This window comes from Neophocaena asiaeorientalis, unplaced genomic scaffold (genome assembly GCF_003031525.2).
Source record: "Neophocaena asiaeorientalis asiaeorientalis breed wild unplaced genomic scaffold, Neophocaena_asiaeorientalis_V1.1 scaffold155, whole genome shotgun sequence".
NCBI classification, from domain to species: domain Eukaryota; kingdom Metazoa; phylum Chordata; class Mammalia; order Artiodactyla; family Phocoenidae; genus Neophocaena; species Neophocaena asiaeorientalis.
In genome coordinates, this window is record NW_020173040.1 from 2,309,425 (window position 1) to 2,321,235 (window position 11,811).

General features: G+C 42.7%; 1 protein-coding gene across 1 annotated transcript in view; it reads left to right on the forward strand.

Moving 5' to 3' along the window:
- The window catches only part of LOC112398302 (putative protein FAM90A2P), a 44,814-nt gene extending 34,837 nt beyond the window's left edge, over positions 1-9,977 (forward strand). Inside the window, exon 3 of the mRNA XM_024742777.1 lies at positions 8,825-9,977. Within this exon, the coding sequence (XP_024598545.1) occupies positions 8,825-9,193 (369 nt within the window). The 3' untranslated portion in view covers positions 9,194-9,977. The remainder of the gene's footprint in view (positions 1-8,824) is intronic.
- The last annotated feature ends 1,834 nt before the right edge of the window (positions 9,978-11,811 follow it).

Consider the following 11,811-nt stretch of genomic DNA (forward strand, 5'->3'; position numbering starts at 1 on the left):
TTTTTTCGGTACTTGGGCCTCTCACTGTTGTGGCCTCTCTCGTTGTGGAGCACAGGCTACGGACGCGCAGGCTCAGCGGCCATGGCTCACGGGCCCTGCCGCTCCGTGGCATGTGGGATCTTCCCAGACCAGGGCACAAACGCGTGTCCCCTGCATCGGTAGGCAGACTCTCAACCACTGCGCCACCAGGGAATCCCAAGTTCATTCTTTTGAGTGGTTTAAGATAGGAGTCCAGATTTACTTTTTGCTTGAGTTTATCCAGGTTTTCCAGCACCATTTATTGAAGACATTATTATTTCCCCATGGTTGTTCTTGGCTACCTTGTCAAAAAAGTTAGTTAACCTTCTTTGTGGGGGTTTAATCTGGGCTCTTTATCCTGTCCCTCTGGTCTGGGTGTCTATTTTGATGCTAGCACCATACTGTTTTAAATAGTATAGATTGTAGTAGAGTTTGAAATTAGGAAGTGTGATGATTCTGGTTTTCTTCTTCTCAGAATTGTTTTGGCTATTCAGTTCTTTTCTGGTTTGATAGAAAGGTTAGAATTGATTTTTCTATTTCTGTAGAGAATGTCATTGGATTTTTGAGAGAGGTTTCTTTGAATCTACAGATGGTGTTGAATTAAGGACTTCTAAATCTTAGAAATTCCTCCAACCTATGAGCATAGGATATCTTCCCATTTGTTAGTGTCTTCAATTTATTTTATCAATGCCTTGTCGTGTTCAATGTAGAGACATTTCACCAACTTTGTTAAATTTATTCCTAAGTAATTTATTTTTTTTTGATGGTATTGTAAATTAGAAAGTCTTCTTTATTTTTTCAGAGAGATGTTTCACTGTGTATAGAAATACAACTGATTATGTGTGTTGATTTTATACAGTGCAATTTTACATACTTTGTTGATTAGTTACAACTTTTTGGTTGCTTCATTAGGATTTTTTATATAGAAAATTATGTCTTCAAATAATGACAATTTTAGTTCTTACTTTCTTAATTGGATGCCTTTCTTTGTCTCGCCTAATTGCTTCAGCTAATACCAATACTTGCAGTACTATATGTACTGTCTATAGTAGTCTCTTATGATCCTATGTATTTCTGTAGTATCAGTGGTAATGTCTCCTCTTTCATTTCTAATTTTGTCTTCTCTCTTTTTTCCTAGTCTAGCTAAAAGTCTGTGAATTATATATATTTGAAAATCCAGCTTTTCGCTTGTTGATCCTTTCTGTTGATTTTCTTGTATCTATTTATTTCCACTCTAGTCTTTTTTTTTTTTTTTTTTTTTAGATGTTGGGGGTAGGAGTTTATTAATTTTATTTTTGCTGTGTTGGGTCTTCGTTTCTGTGTGAGAGCTTTCTCTAGTTGCGACAAGCGGGGGCCACTCTTCATTGTGGTGCACGGGCCTCTCACTATCACGGCCTCTCTTGTTGTGGAGCACACGCTCCAGATGCGCAGGCTCAGTAGTTGTGGCTCATGGGCCTAGTTGTTCCGCGGCATGTGGGATCCTCCCAGACCAGGGCTCAAACCCGTGTCCCCTGCATTAGCAGGCAGATTCTCAACCACTGCGCCACCAGGGAAGCCCCTCCACTCTAGTCTTTATTATATTCTTCCCTCTGCTAACTTTAGGAAAAATTTCTTATTTTTCTAGTTCCTTGATATGTAGAGTTAGATTACTTAGGCACTTTCTAATTTCTTGCCATTTGCACTTATCACTATACACTTTCCTTTCTGGAATGCTTTTGCAGCATCTCATAGGATTTGGTAAGTTGTGTCTCCATTATCATTTGCTTTAAAGTTTTTAAAAATTTTTCCTTTTGATCTCTTTTTTGACTCATAGACTTTTTTGGAAGTGCACTGTGTAGTTTTCCCTTCTTTGTAGATTTTCCAGATATCCTCTTGTTGCTTTCTAGTTTTATATCATTGTGTTCAGATAGCTGGTACGATTCTGATCTTCTTAAATTTGCTAAGACATCATTTTTCATATAATCTATCCTGGAGTATGTTCCATGTGCACTTGAGAACAAGTTGCTGGATGGAATGTTCTATATATGCCTGTTCAGTTCATTTGGTATAATGTATAGACCAGTGTATATACACTGGTCTATATACATAAATCATTGTAGATCTACTATATGGATGATCTATCCACTGCTGAGAGTGGAGTATTGAAGTTCCCTACTATTATTGTATTGTCTGTTTCTCCCTTCAGATCTGTTAGCATTTGCTTAATATATTTAGGTGCTCTGATGTTGGGTGTGTATCTATTTACAATTGTTACATCTTCTTGATATGTTGACCTTTGTATCATTATATTGAATATAATGACTTTGTGTCTTGATATTGTTCTTGTTAAAGTCTGTTTTGTCTGATATAAGTATGGCTTCCCCCACATTATTTGGCTTCTACTTGCATGGAATATAATATTCCATCTCTTTATTTTGAGTATATGTGTGTCTTAAAGCTGAAATGAGTGTCTTATATGCAGAATTTAATTGTACCTTATATATTTTTTATACATCCAGCCACTCTGTGGCTTTAATTTGTGAATCAAGTCCACTTATATTTAGAGTGAATTTTTATACGTAAGGACTTATTACTGCCATATTATTAATTGCTTTCTGAATGTTTTATATCAGTGTTCCCCATCCTTTTTGGCACCAGGGACCAGTTTCATGGAAGATAATTTTTCCACGGAGTGGGAAGTGGGGATGGTTTTGGGATAATTCAAGTGCATTACATTTATAGTCCACTTCATTTCTATTATTATTACATTGTAATATATAATGAAATAATTATACAACTCACCATAATGCAGCATCAGTGGGAGCCCTGAGCTTGCTTTCACTTGCCACTCACTGATAGGGTTTTTGTTTTTTGTTTTCTTCGCGGTACGCGGGCCTCTCACTGTTGTGGCCTCTCCCATTGTGGAGCACGGGCTCTGGACGCGCAGGCTCAGCGGCCATGGCTTACGGGCCCAGCTGCGTCACAGCATGTGGGATCTTCCTGGACCGGGGCACGAACCCTTATCCCTTGCATAAGCAGGTGGACTCTCAACCACTGTGCCACCAGGGAAGCCCGTGATAGGGTTTTGATATGAGTCTGCAAGCAATAGATTTGTTATGATTTCTGTGCAGTCAAACCTCTCTGCTAATGATAATCTGTATTTGCAGCCACTCCCCAGCACTAGCATCACTGCTTAAGCTCTACCTCAGATCATCAGGCATTAGATTCTCATAAGAAGCATGCAGCCTAGAATCCCTCACATGCCCAGTTCACAGTAGGGTTCGTGCTCCTATGGAATCTAATGCTGCTGATAATCTGAAAGGAGGCAGAGAGCTCAGGTGGTAATGCAAGTGATGGGGGAGCTGCTGTAAATACAGATGAAACTTCTCTTGCTTGCCCACCACTCATCTCCTGCTGTGCGGCCCAGTTCCTAACAGGCCACGGACCAGTACCAGTCCATGGTCTGGGGGTTGGGGACCCCTGTTTTATACTTCCACTGTTTCTTTTTCCCCTCTGGTTCTGTCTACCTTTATAATGGGTGATTTACCATGTTGGTATGCTCTGTTTCCTTTTTTAGTGTTTGTGATTCTACTAAAAATATTTGCTTTGGGGTTACCATGAGGTATACATAAAATAACTCAGTTAAAACAGTCCATCTTATGTTGATAGAAACTTATCTTTGTAGGCCTGTAAATGTTCCATTTTTAATTCTCCTTTTATATTTTTACTGTCACAATACACTTCACTTTATTCTGCGTATTTTTTAAAAAGCTATTGTAGCTATAGACTTTTCTATTGCATTTTTCATTTCATCCCCACCATGTTTTTGGTTCCTTTTATTTTTTTACAGTTTTTGTCTATTTTTGTTTTCTTTATGTATTTTCTGATTTCACTGAATTGTCTTTCAATCTTTCCTTGACGCTCACTGAGGTTTCTTATAACAGTGTTTTTGAATTATTTATTAGGTAGATTGCAGATTTCAAAGTCTTTGGGATTAATAACTGGAATACTTTGTAATCCTTTAGTTGTGTTAGGTTACTTTGATTTAGAAAAAAAAATGTTCCTGGCGTTTTGTGTTTCTGTCTTCACTTTTGAAGTAGCAGCCACTTACTCCAGTGTTTGCTAATTGTCTTCAGGAGAAAAACACCTTCTGTTGGCCCTCTAGACTTAGAGTTTCAGAGGCTTTCTCAGACCTTCTATGGATAAAAGTGTTTCATGCTTTTTATTTCATCTTTTGGCAGAATTCTTGAGCTAATATGCTCTATTTTTATCTAGCAACACAATAGGCTGGGGGCTGATAGAGCCCCTTTTCTTCTCCTGAGGGTGGTGCTAATGCAGAAATTTATGGTCTGTCTGTCTCTGGCCTGCAGATGTGAGCCAGCTTCCTTTGTGTGTTCTCAAGCTGTCAGCCAAAGCCTTCCCTCACTGCCTTGGTTGTGAGCACCCATGGTAAACTAGCCACAATGTGGATATTTGTATAATGTGTTCAGAGCACTGAGGGTACCCACTGGCCAGTTGGGAGGATCCACAGGTGAGGCATCCCTATTCGCTCATGGATGGGCTTCTTGATAGAGTCTCTGATATAGCAGGTAGAATCAGCAGGTAGAATCTGCACCACATCAATTTCTTCTAAGAATCCTATCTGCTACCTCTTCCCACCCCAGTCATTCATCTTATAATTCAGCACTCTGAATGGGGCAAGAAATCAATGGGCTTTTTGGGCAACATCCCACATAGTTGGAGAAGCTACATGTTAATTCACATGCTCTCACTTGCCCTTTAGTTGTTCAATCTTGGGGGAGGCTTGATGTTCGTGAAACCATTCCTTTTACTTTGTTCAATTCATGCAAACTCATACATATTTTTTTTTGCCCCAACGTTATGCCAGTACTTCTCTATAAGAAATCTGAATATCCACAAAAGCTCTTTCGTTCTTAAGTGATGGATTAAAACAGGATTTTCCAGGTACCCCCAGGCTGTAGCCAAGAGGGTATGGAGCCAGTTAACAGATGACTGCAATGTCCAGAGCTGGGATTGAGGTCTCTATGCCTAATACCCTGTGCACAGGTGGGTGAGACTCCTCCTGTTCCCCTTGACATATTTTGCTGGATCCCACAGCTCCCACAAAGACACTTCGGTCTGTGAATGAAGCCAAGTTGTTATTAAAGGGAGGTATGATGAAACACATCTTATTCAATCATAATGCTGATGTAACTCCTCACAGAAGTATATTCAAGTCAAAGTGAGTAATTCAACCTGAGCTTTTACTTTGCTTTTATCTTTCTTCACTCATCTTGAAACCTCAACCATGAGGCCACCTGGAGTCTCCCATTCTTCATTTACTAAGGGAAGAAGTCCTAGAGAGAGAGAGAAACAATTCCATGTGATAGATTCTCACATGGAAAAATGATTAGGTCCTTTGTCCCTCCTAATAGAACCCCACTCTCTATAAAACCACCCACACTTTCTTGACCCAGGTCAGAGTTTCTTCCCACGCTGTAAAAAGACAAGAAGAAATCAGGGAGCTGTTACCCTTTTTCTTCACCTCCAGGAGTTCTCTTTGCTTTACATCATTATTACTTAGAAAACATATAAAAATTCCCATGTCCAGAACTTAAAAGGATTCAGTAAATTAGTATTTCTGGGCATCATTACTTTTAAAAGATCATCAGCTTATTCAAAATGCTATCAAATTTAGAATAAGTACACCTGCCCTACTTAGTTAAAAAAAAAAAAAAAAAACACGTGTGAGTCACATGAAAATACTGTTAAAATGCACTTTCTGACCAGGAGGCCTGAGTTATGCCTAAAAGACTGAAATCTGAACACAATTTAGGGACAGAGACTACACTGAGACTATTAAGGTCCTGTTTTACACTCAAGTAAATAAAACTTGGTGACAAGAAAAAAAACCTTATTAGAGATGATTGGAAGTGAGGATATTTGTACAATATAACACATTGGGAGGATCTCATTATCATGAAGAAACTAACCAAATATCATTTCAAGTAATTTTTAATAAACAAAACATGTAAAATGAAGGCAATATCATCCATTTTGGTTATCAGTACAACTTTCTCTCAGAGACAAAAATTCTAGTTTCAGTAAAGGCTCAGCTTAAAAAAAGTACAGACCAGGCTTCCCTGGTGGCACAGTGGTTGGGAGTCCACCTGCTCATGCAGGGGACACAGGTTCGTGCCCTGGTCCGGGAAGATCCCACATGCCGCGGAGCAGCTGGGCGCGTGAGCCATGGCCGCTGAGCCTGTGCTCCGCAATGGGAGAGGCCACAACGGGGAGAGGCCCCCGTACTGCAAAAAAAAAAAAAAAAACTGAATCAAGAAGAAACAGACAATTTGAACAGACCTATCAATAGAAGTGAAATAGAATCTGTAAACTAAAAAGTTCCCTACCAACAAAAGTCCAGGACCAGATGGCTTCACAGGCAAATTCTACCAAACATACAAAAAAGAACTTATACCAATTGTTTTCAGCCTCTTCCAAAAGGTTGAACAGGAAGGAATACTCATAAAGACATTCTATGAAGCCACCATCACCCTGATCCCAAAACCAGACAAAGATGCTACCAAAAAAAAAAAATTACTGGCCAATATCTCTGATGAATATAGATGCAAAAACTATCAAAAAAATATTAGCAAACTGAATCAAATAACACATAAAAAGTCACATACCATGACCACATTGGATTTATCTAAGGGTTAAAAGGACGATTCAACATACACAAATCAATGTGATACACCATATCAACAACAACAAAAAAAGACAAGATCCACAAGATCATCTAAAGAGATGCAGAAAAAGCATTTCCTAAAATTCAACATCCATTCATGATAAAAACCCTTGCAAAAGTGGGCATAAAGGGAACATATCCGAACATAATAAAAGCTATTTAGGACAAACCCACAGCCAATATACTACTCAATAGTAAAAAGCAGAAAGCCTTACCACTAAAATCTGGAACATGACAAGGATGCCCAGTCTCACCACTTCTGTTCAACATAGTCCCGGTGACAGCAATAAGACAAAAAAAGAAAAGGTATCCAGATTGGAAGAGAAGAGGTAAAATTTTCATTATATGCAGATGACATAGTACTATATACAGAAAACTCTAAAGACTCCATAAAAAAACTACTAGAACTGATAAACAGATTCAGGAAGGTAGCAGGATACAAGATTAACATACAGAAATTGGTTTCATTTGTATTTACAATGAAATATCAAAAAAGGAATGTAAACAAACAATTCCTTTTAAAATCACATCAAAAAATAAAATACTTAGGAGTAAACCTCACCAAGTAGCTGAAAGACTTATATGCTGAGAACTACAAAATATTAATAAAGGAAATTGAAGATGATTCAAAGAAAGGGATATTCCATGCTCTTGGATTGGAAGAATTAATATTGTTAAAATGGTCATAATACCCAAAGCAACCTGCAGATATAATGTGATCCCCACCAAATTATCCGTGACATTTTTTACAGAACAAGAACAAATAATTCTAAAATTTATACAGAGCCATAAAAGACTGAGAGTTGACAAAGCAACCTGAGGAAAAAGAACAAAGCAGGAACCATAAACCCTTCCAGACTTCAGATACTACTACAAAGCTACAGGAATGAAAACAATGTGATATAGGAGCGGAGTCAAGATGGCAGGGTAGGAGGACACAGAGTTCATGTCTCACAACAATTAGGGTACCTACCAAGCACTGGTGGGGAACCACAGACACCTAATGGGATGGGAGGAACCCCAGAGTGACCAGGTAGGACATGTCTGGGAGGGAGGGGAAAGGAGAAGTGGAGGCAGGATGGGACCAGCACTCAGGAAGGGAAGCTGGGGGAGGGGAGGGGTACCCATACCTGGAGGGGCCCACCCTCAGTGAGCGGAGCAAGGGGGACAGGGACAGACCCTCAGGAGATCAGAGGAATGAAAGGGAAAGCAGCTAGCATGTTCCCCACCCACTTGGGCCCTGGGGAGCCTGCTGAGGTCCTGGGCCTTATCCTCTGCCTTCCTAGGTCCCCTCTGGTCACGTGGGTTCTGAGGGCATGTTGGGGGTCACCAGTGCCCCTGAGGGGTAGCTGGGGGAGGGGAGGGGTGGAGATTTCCCAGGAGACCCCAAAGGGGGCAACAGCCAATGAAAAGAAGTGACAGAATCCTGCAACTCTGTGAGGGTGAGTACCTCCTGGTTCCTACACTCTTTCCCTCCTGGGTAACCCTGATTGGTCTCCCCATCCCCTTTTGTGTGAGGAAGTTGTTCCATTCCCTTCTGACCAATGGGGTCATTTAGTGGAGCTTTCAGATGCCATTTTCCTCCATTTCTTTCATTCTGCATTCTTCCTTGCCTCTCTGAGAAGAATAGAGTATGTTGGCAGGGGAAATGAAAGTCATTTTAGCCATACCATGCCATAAGCTGAATTCTTGAAGTTAGAACCAGTTTTCAATTGCGAGGCATCCTCCAAAATTGTCCATCAAAACTCATTTCACCATCACAGGGCCTGCAAGACACTAAGCAGTGTAGTCCCAAGAAGAGTGTATAAACACCTTGTCTCCATTAGTTAAACAACAGACACTGATTACAACCTTCCTCTTTTTCGAGCTGATGTTTAAAATGTATCAACAGGATATGGCTGTTTGGTTTTTGGTGACCACCCCAGAGGTTGAGTAACTCATTACATTTAAGTTGACTCCTCATCTGTCTCTTACTGTGAAATTTAATATAGGAGATGTTGTTCGGTTAATTTTAATTTTTACGCGACGATGAGGAAATTCTAACATTTTTGTCTTTCTCTTTTTGGTGCTCTCCTACAGCCTCCTCAACGGCCAGTGCTCCTCCAGGCATCCAAGAGGAAATCTGTCCTGGAAATGGATCACCCAATTAGCTCACCGATTGGGAACGATGACCTGAAATCCACCTGGCCCTCAGGGCGTCCCATCAAGAGAAGTTTGGTCCAGGACTCCATAAGCAGCATCCAGGCACCAGGCAAGAGATCTGCCCAGATCTCCACCCTGGCTTGTCTGAACCCACCAAAGAAACCCAGACTGAGTCCCATCCAATTTCCCAAGAAGAGCACCCTGAGACCAGATCCGGGGGTTTTCCAGAATCTGCAGCCTCCACCCAGTACCACCAGGCCTGGGCCAACCATGGCACCCCAAGTGACCAGGAAGACACCTGCCTAGGTGCAAAGCATTAACCTCCAGCCTCCACACAACACATCTTACCTGAATACTCTCCAGGCCTACACCAGAGTCCAGCCTCCACCCATCAAACGTGTTCCAGGCCAGTCTCTCAGGATGCTCTTCAGGAGAGTAGGCAAAGCCTGGTGGAGCTGCACATACATGACATCTCCCTCTTTCTTTCCTGCTGAGAAGCCAACCCCTCCTGCTCAGAGCCCACCCATGGGCAAGAAGTCTGAGGAGCACTGTGCCCCAGGCCCCTGGAGTGTTCTCTATGATGACCTTCAGAATTCTTCTTCCTCTGAAGAGAATGAGTGAGAGGGAGACACCAATGACCACTAAAACATGTCCTTCAGCCCCAGGTACCCTGAAGGTGACTGTGGAACAGAAGAGGGGAAGTCCCAAGGAGTGGCCTGTCCCTGGTGAATCAGTGATTCTTCACCTCTGGTGGGTGGGTGGGTGAAACAATAGTGGAAACCCAGGTTTTGCTTAGGGACACACATGTGGAAAGCACTGCATTTTCTCCTGATGGAATTAGAGTCAACATGGAAATGGTGCTTATCAAACTGGAATGTCAGTTCTTTTGCAAACTCAATCCTTTGTAGACAAGTTTGAGACAATTCCACGAGAAAGTTTTAACTGTGGTGTAAATAGAAAGCTGTGGTGAGAATCTGGAATTGGTGGCAAATGTCTGAAAGTACTGCAGCTGACTAAAGGGCCTAACTCTGCTTTACAGAATGACAGCAGGGCCCTGAGTTAAGATGAGATTTGTGGATTCTGTGGACTTCTTTCCATGTAAATCATACAGGGGACTGCTCCTGTGGCTTTATTATTATTATTTTCTTAGTAAACATTATTCTAAAGCTTTGTATAAAATTTTTCTTTCAAGACCAATAAAATTCTAGGCAAAAGAAGTCATGACATATATGGTTTTTATTTTTCAGCCTTGAAGATCCCCTTGACATTTTTCATCCTCAAAGCTTATGGAACTGGGAGGACAGAGGAGCTTGGTAGGACTGAGGCTATTCAGAAATATAGACTCTCAGGCACCCCTGCCCTCAAGACCACTCACTGGTCAGTATATGCATATACACGGTGTGCCCTTGTCAGTGTCAGGCATGGAGAATGTGATAAGCGCTGTAAGCTGACCTGTTCTCACTGAGGCCCACATGCCACGCTGAGGGTGAATTTTAATAGCTACATATGCCTCAGTCTTACTTCAAAGGATCCCATGTTTTGGTTGTCTGTTTTGAGGCCCGGGTATTGGGATTTCATCTGCTCTCCATATGCGTGGATTAGGCGGCAATGTTTGAGAACCACTGGAGGTGGTGTGCCAGGATATCCCCTAAGTCCCATGTCATCTCCTTTTTCTAACATAGGACACAGTTTGACTAGGACCAAGGAAAACTATGTATCTTTATAGAGGGAACTTCCTGGGAGGAGCCAATGGCTGCTCCCTCCATCCTAGAGAACACCTGTTCGGGGAGTACGTCTTCCTTCTGCAGAACTCTGTACCTCCAGGACAGAAAAGCCACTGTGGTTGGAGGAAACCAAAAGGTCTTTTAAATATGTGGGAAATAGGCTCCCCTTTGGGTTACACCCAGAGCCTGCTACAACTGTGGATATGAACCTATTGCCAGTGACCTACGTCACAGTTTATGCCTTTTCCTCCCTTGTCTTCTGACCAAATCCGGCCTTTCACTGAATGATGTACTCTGACAAAGCCCAAGTAGCGGAGAGAGGCAGGAAGATGGCGGAAGAGTAAAACGTTGAGATCTCCTTCCTCCCCACAGATACACCAGAAATATATCTACATGTGGAAAAACTCCTGCAGAACACCTACTGAACACTGGCAGAAGACCTCAGACCTCCCAAAAGGCAAGAAACTCCCCACATACCTGGGTGGGGCAAAAGAAAAAATAAACAGAGACATAAGAATAGGGACGGGATCTGCACCAGTGGGAGGGAGCTGTGAAGGAGGAAAGGTTTCCACACACTAGGAAGCCCCTTCACGGGCGGAAACTGCGGGTGGCAGAGGGGGGAAGCTTTGGCGCTGCGGAGGAGAGCACAGCAACGGGTGCAGAGGGCAAAGCGGAGGGATTCCCGCACAGAGGATTGGTGCCGACCGGCACTCACCAGGCTGAGAGGCTTGTCTGCTTACCCTCCGGGGCGGGCGGGGCTAGGAGCTGAGGCTCAGGCTTCGGTCGGAGCACAGGGAGAGGACTGGGGTTGGCGGCGTGAACACAGCCTACACGGGGTTAGTGCACCATGGCTAGCCGGCAGGGAGTATGGGGAAAAGTCTGGACCTCCGGAAGAGGTAAGAGACTTTTTCTTCCCTCTTTGTTTCCAGGTGCGTGAGGAGAGGGGATTAAGAGCGCTCTTTAAAGGAGTTCCAGAGATAGGCGCGACCCGCAACTAGCAGTGCGGACCCCAGAGACAGGCATGAGACACTAAGGCTGCTGCTGCTGCCATCAAGAAGCCTGTGTGCGAGCACAAGTCACTATCCACACCTCCTTTCCAGGGAGGCTTTGCAGCCCGCCATTGCCAGGGTCCCGGGATCCAGGGACAACTTCACCCGGAAAACGCACGGAACGCCTCAGGCTGGTGCAACGTCCCGCTGA